At 41.2% G+C, this 17597-nt stretch overlaps 2 protein-coding genes across 2 annotated transcripts; one reads left to right on the forward strand and one right to left on the reverse strand.

Annotated features, from left to right (window-relative positions):
- The first annotated feature begins 2870 nt into the window (after positions 1-2870).
- On the forward strand, positions 2871-5062 carry LOC117989717 (gastrula zinc finger protein XlCGF26.1-like). The gene has a single exon (XM_034977129.2). It carries the CDS (start codon positions 2880-2882, stop codon positions 4374-4376), a length of 1497 nt encoding a protein of 498 aa, XP_034833020.2. The 5' UTR covers positions 2871-2879; the 3' UTR covers positions 4377-5062.
- smg (sterile alpha motif domain containing protein 4 smaug) lies at positions 4499-16155 on the reverse strand. Its single transcript, XM_034976702.2, has 8 exons — positions 15650-16155; positions 13987-14191; positions 13080-13723; positions 12026-12232; positions 11597-11697; positions 11194-11321; positions 9470-9679; positions 4499-9139 (listed from the first exon to the last, which is right to left on the reverse strand). Exons 1-7 carry the CDS (start codon positions 15900-15902, stop codon positions 9487-9489), a joined length of 1731 nt encoding a protein of 576 aa, XP_034832593.1. The 5' UTR covers positions 15903-16155; the 3' UTR covers positions 4499-9139; positions 9470-9486.
- Positions 16156-17597: the final 1442 nt, after the last annotated feature.

Genomic DNA, 17597 nt, shown 5'->3' on the forward strand with positions numbered 1-17597 from the left:
GTAGGGCACACCATCTTCCCCTGGGGTTGAGTCTTTTAGCCCACCGAGAGCAATCTGAAGCTCTGAGAAGGAAAAGGGGGCATCCATTTCGCCCATAATGGGTGCTGGTGTAAAAACAGGGAATTCGTCCTGATGGGGAACAGACGGAGGAGCAACTTGTCAGCAAAAGTACTAAGCCATTCAGAGGGATCGTTGGAGCTTGGATCGGAGTAGTTAAGGGTTCTGCGGAATCTTCTTATGTTTAACCAAACAATCGAAGAGGGAGATCTAGGGTTAAGTGATTCGCAGAACTTAGTCCAGCCAAACTTTTTCTTTTTTGAAACCATTCTTTTTGTTTTGGCATCAATACGCTTATATTTAATAAAATTTTCTTCTGTCATATGAGCTGAGTACTCTTTCTCTGCTGCCACTCTCTGCTTGAACAAATCTTTGCATTCCTCATCCCACCAGGGAGGGGAAGGCAAATGATTTGAGACAGAAGGATTTTTACGGGGAATATTGGAGTCGGCCGAAGAAATAAGAGATTTGACGAAGTGATCATAGTAAATCAAGAGGTCACCATCACACGGAAGATCAGGTAGAGAGTCCATCAGGTCATCCACGGTTTGAGCATAGCGGGACCAATCTGCTTTGTGCAATTTATATTTTAACAAGGGGTTAGGGTTGGGGGAAGGATTTTGTTCTATTATTCATAGTTAGGATGATAGGGAAGTGGTCGCTACCATAGGTACTAGGAAGAGTTTGCCAGGATAGCTGAGATGCAAGAGAAGTTGAAGAAAGAGATAGATCTACTGCAGATTTTGGGTTCTGATTGGGGTAAACTCTGCGAGTCGGGGAGCCATCATTCAGGATACAAAGGTTCATATGCTCAAAAATGTCAACCAACGACGGAGCGAACCCGTCACAGTTATAACACCCCCACAAAGTGTGGTGGGTGTTAAAGTCACCCATAATCACAGTCGGACTGGGGAGAGAGGAAAGGATACTTTCAATTTCTGGAATCAGGGAGGGGGTTGGGTGAGGGATATACAAAGAGAGGAAGGAAATATTTACAGCTCTCACAGCAACAGCATTAATCTGATTACTGTGAGAGGGGATAGGAATTGAAGAAAAGGGGAGATTGTGCCGAATGAATAAGGCACTACCTGCATAGCCGTCATCCCTGTCATCCCGCAAACAGAAGAAACCAGGGACCCGAAATCGGGCTCCAGGCCTCAGCCATGTCTCCGAGATGGCAACTATGACAGGACTATGCAGGTTAATTAAGGATATAAGGTCTTGTTTTTTGGAACGGATGCTTTTACAATTCCATTGAAGTAGAACTGTTGGGGCCATTGTTTAAAATATTAAAGAGACGGGATAGGTTTTGGGCAACGTTGGGCGGTAATGGGAGTTCGCTGCATGGAGCAACGATGCTTAGGAGCAATGCGGTAAGGTCTTCTAACATTTTTCCTTGGGATAGCGGAAAGTCGGGTTGGCTGTTGCCAAGAGCACAGCCATTGGGTAGGGAGGAAGATGGGTTGTTAATAATTGATTCATGTGCCTGTTTATTGTAGCCCTTCGGTAAGGGGGCACGGGGACGAGGAGAACGAATAATTGTTTCCCGGTATGATTTTTTAGGAGTAACATTGGGACGAGATGAGTTTGTAGGATGGGGAGGACGGGGAGAGAATGTAGGAGTTGAGAACAACTCCCTAGTCATCTCAGCATATGACCTACGGACTGGGGGGAAACGCGCAGATGCCTCTATATACGAAATGTTGTCTTGAGACATGACAAGCTTAATGCTTTCCTGGCGGGAAAACTCTGGACAGTCCTTATCTGACGCGAAATGGCTACCTGAGCAATGCAAGCAGGTAGCCTTTTCCTTCGAAACATCGCAGGACTCACCTGTATGGGGCTGGGCACACCTGTAACACCTTGGCTTAGACCTACACTGTGATTTAATGTGGCCAAAACGGCAACAATTTAGGCACTGAATGGTCGGGAATTTGTAAGACTCAACAGGGAGGGACGTGTAAAAGGAGAAAATTCTTGAGGGGAGCGTCTGGCCTCTAAAGGTTACAACCACCGACTGGGTGGGCACCCATTCAACACGACCTTCAATGGTATTTTTACGGTTCAGGCGGCGGGCTTTTAAAACCTCGCCACAGCCAATCGGTAGTTCAAGGGATTCGACGAAGTCCCCCATAGACCAGTCTATAGGAACACCCCGCACTAGACCCATCCGAGTGATATTGAATGTTGGGATGTTGGCCTTATACTTTGCCAACGTCAAGATCTGGCTTGCTAGGAAGTCATTGGCTGCTAACGCGGTTGAGAACTCTACGCTGACTCTATTGCGGCCAACACTTTTAACGCCGTCTTTAATGATGTGACTGAACTTGTTATGGTGCAGAAACTGGCCAAACTGCAATGCTCTAATTGATGTGGCTGCGGATGGGTCCGAGACCTCCTTCGAGACGTGGACTATGAAGGGACCTTTGTCATCCCTACTATAACCTTTAGGGCCTTCAGAAAATGAGGGATGGGTGTATACAGAATGCACAGCTGCATGGGGAGGATTCAACACCGTTCTTTTTCCGCCTTCTGCGGCAGGCTCATCGATATCGACAGGTCGCTTCCGAGAGGAAGCCGCCTGTCGAGAAGCGTCACACGCGTCTCCGTTCCGCGACCCATCAGGGTCCGGGGGCTCCGGAGGTGGGTCCACCTCCATTCCCATCGCACCGAGTTAGTCCCACCACCAAAAAACACTAGTTAAAACGCAAAAACTGGCTACTTTTTAACAAGAAAAACAGTCCGAAAAACGCCGCACGTGTGTCGACAAAAGCCAACACAGACCCTGGCAGCCTTTGTTCTCCAACAGCGCCTCTCTGTCAATGTCATTTAAGTGCCAAGAGAGCCATGTCGCACTGAGGGTAATAGATAATATTCTAGTTTTTAACTTTAGTGAATATTTTAGGGATTTTTCAAACTATGAGACATTAGACAAAATCAAAATGGATCTTAATTTATGCCGCTTGTGTACGAAGAACATTGGTGTTACTTCTCTTTTTGACTCTGCAGATGCTGGAATACAGTTGAGCGCAAAAGTGATGTACTGTGCTAAAGTGGAAATCGTTAAGGGCGACGGCCTACCTGCTAACATTTGTGTGTGTTGTGAGGAGAAACTCGCGTCTACGTACCTCTTTGTCCTAAAATGTGAAGAAACGGACCAAAAGCTCAGGTCTCTGCAGTTCACTGTCAAACAGGAGTGTGACCCCAAATGTGATTTAAAGGTAGAGACAGCCTGTGATAATGAGGATGATAGTTTCCCACCTGACAATATTTTTGTGGAGCCCAGTGACTCTCCACTAGATGATATCAAGGTGGAAGAGGAACATCCAGGGACGAAAAAACGGAAATATGTAAGAAAAAAAAAGCGTGTTCCCCTCAAGTGCAAGTTTTGTGAGTACAAGACCACTCAGCCAGCGACGCTCGTGAGACACATAAGGTGCCACACCAATGAGAAGCCTTATGCTTGCGCTCTGTGTGACAAAAGTTACAAAGACAAGGACACGGTGAGACAGCACATGGAGAGGAACCACAATAGCAACAGGAAAAAGACTTTCATGTGTGAACACTGTGGGAGAAGTTTCTACTCTAAACCTGAATGTAGGAGTCACCAGCGAGTACATACAGGGGAAAAACCTTACCCTTGCACAGACTGTCCCAAACAGTTTGCCGCATTGACTACCCTGCGCCGGCATCAGTTGCTCCACACTGGTGAGAAATCACATACGTGCTCAAAATGCTCCAGAAAGTTCCGCACAAAGCAGCAATTAAAATCGCATTTCACGTTCCACACTGATGAGAGAAAGTACAAGTGCCCCGTGTGTGACATGCGGTTTAAGTACTACAACTCCATACCGATCCATATGAGACAACACACGGATAGAACGAATAAACAGTTCCTGTGTGACGATTGTGGCCAAACTTTCTTGGCAAAAGGGAATCTGCGGGAACATATAAAAAGAATTCATTCAGCAAAATCTGGATACTGTAGTGAATGTTGCAAGCATTTTTCAAACTTGGAAATGCACATGTGGAAGCACGCAGGTCTGCGTCCCCTCAAGTGTGAGCTTTGCCCCAACAGTTACTTCGACACGAGGAGTTTGTCCTCCCACATCAACATCCGGCACAAGGGTGCAGAAAGGTATCAGTGCACAGTGAACGATTGCACTGCCAAGTTCCCCACTCGAGCCATGCTGGACTATCACGTGACGAGATATCATAAAGCAATCAAACCATTTTCTTGTGATAAGTGTCTGAGAAGTTTTTATAGAAATGGTGATTTGTCGAGACACAAAAAGGGCACCCACAAAGAACTTTTATAGAAATAGCGATTTGTCGAGGCGAAAGATAATAATTATTATTACAGAACCAATCTTTATGTATTAAGAAGCTAACTTATAAAAGTTAAGTGTGGGAAAATAGAGATTTCAATAAAAGATATAAATGCCATCTATATATTTATTTCACATACCAATATATCGACTTTAACTACAGCATCATATCACAGTTGAAAAATAAAACAGATAAAAGGTAAAATGTGACAGCAAAAGTGAAAATTAAATATGAGAAACATAAGAATTAAATAATTTACTGAGTGAAGTGACTACATATCTCATTTCACTCATACAATAAAAATGTAACATTACCATAGATTATACACCTTCACCTAGATATACTTTTAAATAAAACTAAGCAAAACAATGTAAAAAAAAATCGATAGAGGTTGATTTATCTGCATTTAAATAGAATCAAAAAATAAATAAGTCGGAAGATTACTAGATTATTGCATTATAATAATATGAAATTGACTTTAAGTAAATGAGTTTGTTAATTGCACATAATATCTATCTATTCAGGTGCATAATCCAAGCTTTATAAAGTGTAGTCTACATTGGTATTTACATGAAACCTTCACTCACATAAAAAAAAAGAATTGCACAAAATACAATCAAAACTTTTGATCCAGTCAAAATATTAACGTTTATAATATTAAGAAAAATTATATGTTGTACATAAAACAAAATTAAATATGTATGGAAATGAACATTTGCTAACATTATAAATTATGCAGTCAGTCAACAATTATCTATACCTAAACCCCCGCGGTGCAATCTGTCGCACTTAGTAACAGATAATAAAATGTCAACAATCACGCCACAGACAACAGATACCGTATAATCTACATTCAAACTCGCAGCTAACCGTCTTAGGCCGACTCGTGCCTGTTATTCTATAATAAGCTCTGCTATGTTACCCATGTCACTAGAATTAAACTAATATAGTATTTAGCCCTAGTTCAATTATCACTAATGACTAACTGAAAATAAAATAATGCAGAGTAGCACCAAACAAATTAGGACATAATGTTTATACACGAGGCACACGTGCACGAGCAACATTTGCCTTGGCAACTATTTCCTCTCCTGCATCTCTATACCATATTTTAATGGTTGTTTTCCCATGGCAGAACGATTTGTTTGAATTTCCCTCAGTAGTAATGTTGAAACAAAGATGAATTTAAAAAATTAAAAATATTTTTTGCCCGGCATCAACCCCCAGATCCTCCACTAGGAAGCAGCACGTAGATACAACAGAAAATTTACAAGTTTTATACAAAACTCATGTCACAACTTTTTTTGATGTAAACAAAAAAAATGGCAACAATTTATACTACATTTTGTGAATACATGTTTTAGACCATGTTGTAAACATGGTGGGTGAAGTTTTTCAGAATACATGTTTTAACTTTTAGACCATAGTGTAGAAAACTTTCTGGATACATGTTTTAGACCATGGTGTAAAAAATATGTCAGAAAAGACTTTCAGAATACATATTTTAGACCATATTGTAAATGCAGTGTTAGAAAAGACTAAGAATACATGTTTTAGATTATGGTGTAATTAATGGTTAGAAAAACTTTTGGAACACATGTTTTAGACCATGGAGTACATGCAGTGTTAGAAATGGCTTAGAATACATGTTTGACTATGACCTGTGACTATGGTGTAATTAATGTGTTAGAAAACACTTTTGCAATTCATATTTCAGACCATTGTGTAAACGCAGCGTAGAAAAGATTTTTTTCACAGGAGCAAAATCCGAACAACTCTGCTATAGATGAGGAAACTATTGCAAAGATAAACATAGCTAGCGCGCGCCACCCTTACAGAGCGGTTGCAATTCAAAAATGTTTCAAAATATTTACATACAAATAGTGCCTTTGTATAATACATACAAATAGTGCATTTGTATAATTATTTATTCATAATCTATATAGGTGCAGTACTACCACTTTTATAAGTCACAAAATTCATCTGCGCAGAAAAGCAACCTAACGCCTACTAAAACCGAATATACACCAATGAAATACAGACCTTATTGTTTGACGTTAAGATTTTAAATACAAGAACAACAGAGACTCGCTCATAATTAGCGCGTATAGGTAACGACTAATTGCGGACATCCGCGCGTATTGGCTGAGATATTTTCGCGCTATTCAAAATAATTTTACTGCACAGGTACATCGGCGTAACATATAAAAGTGGTAGTTCTGTATCACGATTGAAGTGATTATTTTAATCTCGCATATTACTATACTGACAGAGGCGGATAAGTCGATGTCGTTGTTCTTCATTATTTTATCTTAGTCTACCGGATGCGTCTTAACTACTAACAAACATTATTAATCAATCTATCTGTAATATTATGTCGACAAGTTGCTTAGCAACGTTGCTATTTGTCAAAATAGACAATACAATTTCTCCATAAACGTGACACTGGCGAAACACTCTGTGCCCAGCTGGCACACCTAAAAGCCAATAATTGGGAATTGAATTGAATTGACAATACAATTTTTGAAGTGAATACTTTTTTATGCGAATTTTGAGAATGGTAAAAACTTCAAGGCCATAGACATGCTAAATTTCGCACAGACAAAATGATAGATAGGTACTATAAAACAATCACAATAAAATAACTATATAATACTAGTTATGGAAAATTAATCTTAACTCTCAAAGAAATAAAGTTTAAATTTAATTGCAGCAAAATCAAAAGAGTCCAAGTATCCAAGGTTTAATCTGTTTGGAATTTTGTTGAGTTCTTGTTCATGATGTCTAATTCTTGGTGTCATTGTTACAAATGACACCTAGGATTTGATTAATGCAAGGATTAATGTAATTTTTTTTGTATAATTCTGTTGGTAGTTCAATAAAATAAAACAAGACAAAATAAAAATACTGATTTGAAAACCGAAAAAAGAAAAAAAACTTAATTTTCACTTCTGTCTGCAGTTTTTTTAACAAATAACAATATCGACATATTACAGATATGATTATTAACAAGTTCGGCCATAAGGCTAGAAACCCACTAGCCTATTACATAATGGCAACACTATGGTTGCCCGTCAAAAGGTAGATTTCTACTGCATGTATATAATAATTGCACAATGCAGCAAACAACAAAAATATTATATAAAATAAGCAACTTTGCTAGTCGAAACACATATTTCTATGAAACATAAGTTGTTTGACGTCACATAAATTGTAATTATTAAAAAATAATTTAATCAACTCTGATTTAAAAGCATTCGTTTTTCATCAAATCTCTTGGTTGAGCGTTAAACAATAAATAATATTTGTAATTTTTTTTCCACTTAAAATAAAATAAACTATAATAACCATTGGTTAGAGGGTCTTTTATGCAAGTTACCTAATTGTATCCAACAAAAGGTCACAAATTCCGATTTGTAGCATTAACCCAATATAATAAATTGAGAAGCTGGCGAGCAAAACAGTGTATTTGCATTGCATTCTGCTGAAAGCTGTTGAAACTACTGAAATTGTACCGTTTTGATCGAAATCACGAACTTTGTACCCAATTTTAGAGTAGTTTTAGGCCATGTTGCTTGGAAATGAGTCAAGTTTGTATTTAATATTCAAAATTATAAACTATGGACTTAATTCCAGTAGTTTTAGGCCGTTTTTCTTGGAAATGAGTTGAGATTTGTTTTTTAGTGAGCAATAAACGTCCAGATTGTAGAAAAAAAGTATTCTGATTAGAAGTCCAATCACACCGTTTTGTGCCAGCTCCTTACTTTTTACAAGCTAAACAATGCATGGACCACAAAAACATAGAACTAAATAATATAACATAATTAACTACACACTTTCAATGTACATTATCAGTACAGAAAAATGTATAGTTTTGTCACTGGATTCATATTAGTTACTAGTACTAGTACTAGTACTACTATACAATTTATTGTAAGTGCTATTTGTGTCAAATATTTAGACCGTCAAAAGGACCTTGGACATTTGGTCCAATTCCTCGCAATACCTCAATGGCCAATCCTACCTGTGTCATCAGTGGCGTGCACAGGGTTTGAAGCCAGGGTAGGCACTAGTTAAGTAGGAGCCTGTTTACTGGCAGGTCATTATGAAAAATATGCATTGAGCTATTCAACTGGGGTAAGCAGTGCATTTATGCCTCTATGACCTGCACGCCACTGTGTGTCATACATGAAAGCTTTTGGGGTTCAATTTATTTCATACTATGGCGGCAAAGTCCAAATCGAGCGCGTATAGTGCATATATTGTGAGAACTCACTCGCCATATTTGGCGTGTGCTACGTACGTGTCATGTCAAAAGTGCAGTTTACCCCGCCTTTACCCGTAAATTAAAGACTAAAATCGTACTTTTGACACGACAGTTAACACAGAGCAAATATGGCGAGTGAGTTCTGAAAATGATGTGTACATATTATACATGCAAATACATGGTGTTCTGGTACGTTTTCAAAACTGAGAAGCATTAATTAATTAAAAAATGTAATTAGATTAAATTAGATTAGATCTTGACTTGGCTCCATAGTATGAAATAAACTGTACCCCAAAAGCTTTCATATGGTATAGGTTTAAATGAGGGATTTTGAGGAATTGGAAGACCAGGGTTCATATATTTTTGGCCAGTCTTTGCGGTCGATAATTTCGCAGATATCTAGTGGTCTATATCTAGCATTTCTAGTGTGTAGTTGTCGATGGTTTGTTCAAGTTTCATAATAACCCCGCGCCACGAACTTTGAACCTGCACAAATACATAGATTCGATTATATGTGATTTTGTAAATTAATTTTTTCGTGAATACATTTTTTTTGTGATGTAACCATAAATTCACGGTTTTCGGGTTTATTTCTTTACTTGTGCTATAAGACCTACCTAGCTACCAAATTTCATGATTCTAGGTCAACGGGAAGTACCCTATAGGTTTTCTTGACAGATACGACGGACAAACGGACAGACACAGACTGTGATCCTTTTTTCCTTGTGAGGTACGGAACTCTGAAAAGTATCAGGATTGCGTGGTAGGGAGCTAGTTCACAGCAGGTGTTCTCATAGTATGCAGTAAACAAAGTACCCGGAGAGGCGGCAGGGCTAGTTGATGGCCTGCTCCGTCATCTGCAGACACAGCGCGTCGAGGCTGGAGTAGTCGTCGGCGGAGGGCGGCGGCGGCGGGCGGGGCAGCGCGTGCGCGGGCGGGAAGGGCGGGTACGAGTGCGACTTGCCGCGCGGCGGCGGCGCCCACGCGCGCCGCGTGACCCGCGCGCCGCACGCCGGAGCGCGCCATCTGGCCCAGACATTATTTATTAATTTATTATTTATTTTATTTATTTTATATCTAACTAGCTTATGCTCGCGACTTCGTCCGCGTGGACTACAAAATTTCAAAACCCTATTTCACCCCCATAGGAGTTGAATTATCAAAAATCCTTTCTTAGCGGATGCCTACGTCATAATAGCTATCTGCATGCCAAATTTCAGCCCGATCCGTCCAGTAGTTTGAGCTGTGCGTTGATAGATCAGTCAGTCAGTCAGTCAGTCAGTCAGTCAGTCACCTTTTCCTTTTATATATTTAGATTAGAACGGCAGTGCCACTTACACTAACTAGATGATTAATAATAAATTTAAATACAAATAAAGGTACAAGAAAAAAGACATAAAATACAAAACGATAAAAGATCAAAGAATTTTGAATATGTACGCTGAGAACATTGAATGACATATTCATGCAATGCTCTCAGCGTACTTCAGTAACTCCCGAACCAGTATTATAGACCCATCATTAAATGGGTCCCATTGAGCATTATTGTCTAAAAGCGTGTTGAATGATGCTAATGAACGGGGTATAGGTGACATAGATCTAGCAACAGTGCGATGATGTGGGACCACGAAAAGTTTATTTTTTCGTGGACGAAGATTACTGTTGGATTCAGGGACACGTATGCGACACAGTTGGTCATGAAGTTCTGGAGCATTAACATCTCCTCGCAAAATTTGACACATAATTTTGAGTTGGTCGCAAATGCGTCATGATACTGAACCCCTATCCGCACACGTTTCATACATTTCTCAAGGCGCTATTCGAACAGATCAGTGTCGGTGACCTACAGTGATGACAGTGACGATCCGACGCGTTGATTGGACGCGACTATCTCGCAAATAATATTGTGCCCGACACGGCCGTAGTGATTTCAAGAGGGACGACACGAAAAGTTAATAGAACATTCGAAAACATCCTGTCTTTGATCTTTCGCATAGACAGTATGGATCCCAAATATTTTAAAACACGTTTAGACTAAAGTATCTCAAAACTATGTTTTGCCATTGTGGAATACTCAAAAAAACTTTGATTCATCGTCAATCAAATCCCCCTTTTCTTCTTTTTTCTCCCGCTTTATCAACTATCACTGTCGTAGTTGGTGATGTTGACGATTTTTTTTCATTTTCACCTTGAGAATTCAAGCGCGTCTAATCCAGTAAGTATACAGTACTACCATTTTATAAGTCGCATTGGCAATATTCGTTCGCGCAACCTAACGCCGACTACAGTGCGACAAGGATCTTTTGCTTACAAAACACGGCGCGCAGGCAACAGTCATAGAAGACAGACGTGCGCTATGATTGGCCGAGATATTTAGTGACATTCAAAAATAAGATTTCTGCGCAGGTACATCGGCGTAACTTATAAAAGTGTCCTCGAAGATGCTATCGAACTGTCGATATCGACATTCGACATCATGTTCCATAACGCGAAATAGTATAGGGTACCAGGAGTGCAGGCAGCGTAAGGAGTGAGTTTACCTGTGTTTGAGGCGCCTGTGTGGCGCGTCGCCCACCAAGTGGAAGAACTGTCGTGGCGGTAGGCGATGCCGAAGCCGTCTCAGTGCCGACTGTATCTCTGGAGTGCCGAATGCTTCGTGGTGAAGTGCCTGGAATGCATACCACGGGTATCCTCTCAGAACTCAGAACGGTTTGACCATCATAGTCCACCACTCGGGCCAAGTGTGGATTGGCAGACTTCACACACCTTTGAGAACGTTATGGAGACGTCTCAGGAATGCAAGTCCTCATGATGTTTTCCTTAACCGTAAAAGCAAGTAACATATAGTTACTTAAACGCACATAAATTCAAAAAAGTTAGCGGTATTGAAATCGAAATGTTTCCATAGTCGGAGAGGTGAGGATAGATGGAGTAAAGTGGTACCTTCTCGATGAGCCAGCAGTGCAGGGACATGGGGTCCACGGGCTCGGGCTCGCCGTCCGACGCGCTCGGCGCGCCCGCCGTGCTGCTCAGGCACTTCGACGCTGAAACAATACCATTGACTGACTGACTGTCTATAGCGGGAAAAATACACGGGTTTCAATCACACATAAAATGTTCTACAGAAAGGTTGATGGAGGAAAACCTTGCAAAATAGTACTTATATACCGTGAACTTTCTAAAATAAAGCGGACCAAGGTCCAAAGCCGCTGCAAAGCTCAGACTTGCATTGCATGGGCGACTTACGTCTGACCGCTCTCAGACGCTGTAGTACGCGACCAAAGCAACACGGTAACTCACACATCACATACTAGATGTCGCTGCACAAAGTTTAATCACGCTAGAGAAGGTTTCACAGCAAAGGGGACTCACCAAGGTCCAAAGCCGTTACAATAGCAGCGGGCAGCTCAGACGCAGGTTGCATGGGCGACAGCAACACCCCTCTCAGACGCTCCAGGGCGCGCAGCACCGAGCCGGTACTCGATGACAGTTCCGCCTGAACGCCCTCTAGTATCGAGACACGGTCGCTAAGCTTCTTTATCGAGAGCAGGATCTTGTGGCGGGCGCCTTTTGTTACACCTATCAAAACATGTGTTTTAATATCCTGAGCCTCATTAGCTCAACGGTTGAGGAGCGGACTGAATTCCGAAAGGTTCAAACCCCACCCGTTGCATTATTGTCGTACCTACTCCTAACACAAGCTTAACGCTTAGGTTGAGGGGAAAAGGGCATATTAGTCCTGATTAGTATGGCTTATATTCTTTAAAAATAATCAACTGGTGAAAAGTAGAGAAACTAAAGCAAACAAGACGGTGTCGAGTCGGCATTTCATTTCCCTGTCCCTGAGATAAAATCTTAAGATTAACTGAGCATGATGGGATACCTCTAAAATAACCGATTATCTCAGAACAGTTCGGACTTTTGTAGCTTAGGATATATCGTGGTTCGAGCTTTTACACACTTAGTAACACACTCGCAATGCAGTTTGTAGCGCTGTCGACATGCATTTGTAAAACGCGCATTGACTTCATGTGAAAATCTCCGTGCCGTGTAAAGGCTTTAGAAAATCCATGGGAGAAGAGTTCTCGCGGGACGCGGACGAAGTCGCGGGCAACAGTTAGTTTATGATAAAAAAATTAATCCAAAAATAGATACGGTAGTGCCCTTAAAAATAGACATAAAGTACCTATGCTTTTGCAGTATCTAGACGTACTTAGGTTTAGTTAAAGTAAGCCATAAGCGTCAAAACATCGATATTTGTCTGTTTAGACTGAATATTATAATCCTTGTAATATAAGTGGCATTATATTAACATACTCGTATCTGCCCGGGTATCGGGTGAAGACGTGTTAATTACTACCAACCGAAGCCCTACCTAGTTTAATTAAGCTACTTAACATTTAAAAATATACACAAGTTAACTCACCTAACTTTTCTAGATATTTCTCATCTATCGCCATCATCTGTTCGTACGAGATATTCGTGAATAACCACACGTACTTATGTAATCTTAGACTTTTTAACCACTGCGCCACTGTGGACATGCCGGGGTGTTCCGTGTAGTTGTTCGACCGTAAGTCGTCCAGCCGAGTTTCGCTTCCCGTGGTCCCGTACATCACACTGATCGGTCGCAATTGACTTAAACTGTGCTCACTCGATAGCGAAAAACTTCTGGGTTTCTGCACGAACGGCTCGTCACTCAAATTCTCCGCCGACGAAGATATCTGCATGAAATTACTCGAAGGCGGAGTCAGGCTGTTCGATCTTTGGGACTTGGGCTGCGCCACCGCCGCGTCGAAGTTCAGCATATCGCCGTCTAAACTTAGGTCTACGTCCCTTCCGTTCTTGGAGAAGGACTCCTGTAAAATGTCCGTGTAGGAGTGGCTGTCCGTGTCCAGGACCCCCCGGAACTCCACGTTTTTTCCGATTGTCCGGCGAAAGATGCTGTTGTTCGTCCAGATGTTGGTGTCCGGCAACAGACACGAGTCTATCCTCTGCTGCCACACGGTTTCTGTGTTCCTGTTGCCGGACATGTGGTTCTCCAAATAGCGTAGCCATTGCGTCAGTGTTCTGTAAACATAATATTTTGAGATTATACAATAGCCGACTGGGGGTGGATTTCCGAGTCACCGTCGAGTGTCGACGATCAGTATGACAAAAACCGCTTTTAATAAAGGTCGTGGACTGTGAAGAAGGCGGGGTGAACCAGAAGGTAGGACAGCAGCTGGCGACAAAGGTCGGGCGCGGGCGTGCGGCGCGCCGCGTCCACACAACGCTGTACCAGCGCTGGCGTCGACGCCACGTACACGTTCTTGGCTTGCTCATTGTCTCACCTTTGGTCGTGCACAGTGAAGGCGGGGTGAACCAGCAGGTAGGACAGCAGCTGGCGACAAAGGTCGGGCGCGGGCGTGCGGCGCGGCGCGTCCACGCAACGCTGTACCAGCGCTGGCGTCGCCGCCACGTACACGTTCTTAGCTCGCTCATTGTCCGTGCGAAGCAGGGGTAGCATTGTCAACAGCTGTCGGAGTCTTTCGCCATCTGAAATAGTTTTTAACTATATGTGTAGGCTTGCCGCTTGACTGCAGTCAACCTAAGGGCTTCACGACAGGTTTCTACGGCATGGTGCGCTGGCCCAGTTCTGTACCAACTGTAGGGTTTGGGGGAATCCCCATAAACAGAAAAATTGTTAGAAAAACACAGACAACATTGATTGAATATTCTTGTTTAAATAAAAATACTATAATATTTTTCTTGCTGTTATACTTTCAGTTGTAAAATCATTACCCATATTATAAATGTGAAAGTGTGTTTGTTTATCCTTCAATGGACTGGTTTGACTTTTTGCATGGAATAGTTAAAGACATGGACGTCTTTTATACTGGAAATTCAAAGAATTTCTACTAATTTGGACAAAACCATTGGCGTCAGATAGCTACTTAGTACTGTTATAAGTAATAAACTACCTCCTAAGGAGGAATATCTGACTTTTTATTGTGCAACTAGCTGATGCCCGCGACTTCGTACGCATGGATTTAGGTTTTTAAGAATCCTTTGGGAACTCTTTGACTTCCCAGGATAAAAAGTAGCCTTTGTCACTCTCTTCAGGTCTTTAACTGTACCCATGCAAAAAACCAACATACTTTCACATTTATAATTTGGGTACTGATAGGCTTGCGCTTGACAACAATCATGCCTGAGAAACAGATAAGGTCCAGCTAGGAGCGCGCTTGCCGAGAAGATGCTTATTTACTCCTGTCTTGAAGGTATTCAAGTTATACTTATCAGAAAATATGGATACCAGACAGGATGTCCACACCTTAGCGGTTTGTATCAGAAATGTTGGTCTCAGTAAGGGGTCTACCTTCTAGAGAAAACTTATAGGATGTGACAGGTCGAGATGGCAATGGGGGTATGAGGTGGAGGGACACCCCGCACACTCGCACGTCACTAATGGTTTGAGCTGTATGTTGATATGATAGTCACTTTCCCCTTGTAGGTATATGTACACATTCATTATCGCAGTGTTCTAGCTTAGACATCTAGAATAGATGTTTACACAAATCTAGGAATCTGAGGAGTTCTGCAACCCACACTCACAGTAATCTATGCCATTGTCTGTGTATTTAGATATATCATTGGCTAGACTGATACCTAAAGGCGATTAATTAAATAAGCAGTCAGCTTAACTATAAAGTTGTTAACTGATTACACACACATATATATATCTACAAGCTTGACGAAGTGAACAATAATTTTGTACAAGCATACTTGAGCGTTTTTATAATGATTTTATGCAAGAATCCTGCTTCTTGAACAAACATACATTACCTATTTGTGTGAAAATATTTGAAGAAAACAACTTTATTCATTGTCAGCCCAGTAAGGATAGCATGCTTTCTTTTATAAAGGAGCTGTCAATGCTTGTACATGCCGATTAGAACTTTAGATAAACTAAGTTACCTACTAGATTTTCACAGTAGGTAAACATCCACATACCTTCTTCATCGTCTTCGTCAGCCCTAGCCGCGAGAAGACTGGCAAGTAACGTTTCGTCATTGGCGTCTCGCTCCAGCCGTTCATCTTCGACGTGGTTCTGTAACGCGGCCTCCACAGCTCGCTGCACCAGCCGAAGACCCGGCCAGGGAACCCGGCGAGCCAGGGCGCACGCGACGACCGTCCGCTCGCACGTGCCCCACTGCTCGAACATCCCGGCCACACCCCCGAGCTGCTCATAAAACGTACCGTTCATCTTTCTAACAGCATATCACTAAGAATTTACCCGATTTGTTTGGGTTCAACACGTCAATCGCAGCTGATCGTTCACTGTAACTTTTGATACGGTCCGGGATTCGAGCGGTCTGGTCCGGGTGCGGCAATGGAACGGCCACGCGTACAAATCGTCAAAGGGAGCAATTTTTATATCAATTTTGCAGGTAGTAAGAAAACATAACATCCACTTTTGGTCGCGGAAAGTCAAATTATTATCAAATTCCAAAATGGCTGACCACAGATTATGAATGAAAATTTCCATTGATGAAAGAAAGTATTAAGTCAATTAAGTTAATAATTTTAATTCAGAAACAGACATTAATATAAGTTGCATTTAAAATTAATACCTATAGCGTTTCAGAATTAACTTTAAGAAAATAGATTAATTTAATTTAAATAAAAACTTTATTTTAAAATGGCAGCATTAAAACTTCTGCTATTGTGCGCTAGATGGCGTTCTTCAATAGTTTTTAAAGATTGACTACTAGACACTAGATGGCATTGACAATCCTAAACAATAAACTATTACTATTTTTTATTCGCCTTAATGATTCTGAAGAAGAGTCTGCGGACATAATTTACTATTTCTTAGGGTTCCGTACCTCAAAATGAAAGTAGGAACCATTCTAGGATCACTTTGTAGTCTGTCTGTCGTCTGTCCATCTATCTGTCCGTCTGTCCGTCGGGTCTGTCACAAAAAATTTAATGTGTTTATGAACAAATATAATTAGTTAGTATGTTCAATTTTCAAAGTAAGATAATTAGGTAAGTATACCAAGTGGGGTAGGTATCAATCATATTATGAAAGGGCTTTACCTGTACATTCTAAAAAGTTTTTTACCTATTTATTTTTATGCATAGGTAATAGTTTTTGATTCATAGTGCAAAATGTCGAAAAACCGTCGGTGCGCGAGTCTAACTCGCATTTGGCCGGTTTTTTTTACTTGACAAAAGAAAGGTATTATTAAAGGTAATAGGTTGCACAAATGATCATCACCGGAATAATTCTAATCCTGCTTTACTGGTGGTCCTCTTGGCAAGATGCTTTACCGAATAATAAATTATTATTTAAAAAGCGGTTAGTGACTTTTCTAGCGGTTTGAGGTGGTCCCGGGAATGCATCCTATGCATTTTAAATGCTAGGTACCTACCTACCTTATAAATTGCATCACGGTACAAAAGTTTTTTTGAAATAAAATGCCATTCATCTTTTATTTACTTCCATTGAGCATGCAGTGGACTATGAAAAAGTTATGGAATAGACAGTGCAGTGCACCCGTGATTTCGAGCGCTTGTGCACTAAATAAGTACCATTATCATCATCGTCATTATCAACCGCCAGGCGTCCACAGCTGCTGGACATAGGTGTCTTGCAGGAATTTTCATACGACACGATCTTACCACATGCGTATATTAGTCTTGCGCCGCGCCGTCTGAATCCAGGGGCTCTCTGCGACTCTACCTAGTGGGAATTTTTTGTTAAATAGCGGTAAGTAAGTACCTACCTACTTATTAGAAATAAGTAGGTACACACTGACAAATTTCAACTTTCTACCTGTTACGATTCATGATAGAGGTATACCCCACTGACAGGTATAGGTACTTATCTACGTATAGTGCGACAAGGCTATCTTGGCGCGTGGCGAAAATCGGAACTAACGTTGCCGTCAAGTGT

This window comes from Maniola hyperantus, chromosome 16, assembly GCF_902806685.2.
Source record: "Maniola hyperantus chromosome 16, iAphHyp1.2, whole genome shotgun sequence".
Taxonomy (NCBI): domain Eukaryota; kingdom Metazoa; phylum Arthropoda; class Insecta; order Lepidoptera; family Nymphalidae; genus Maniola; species Maniola hyperantus.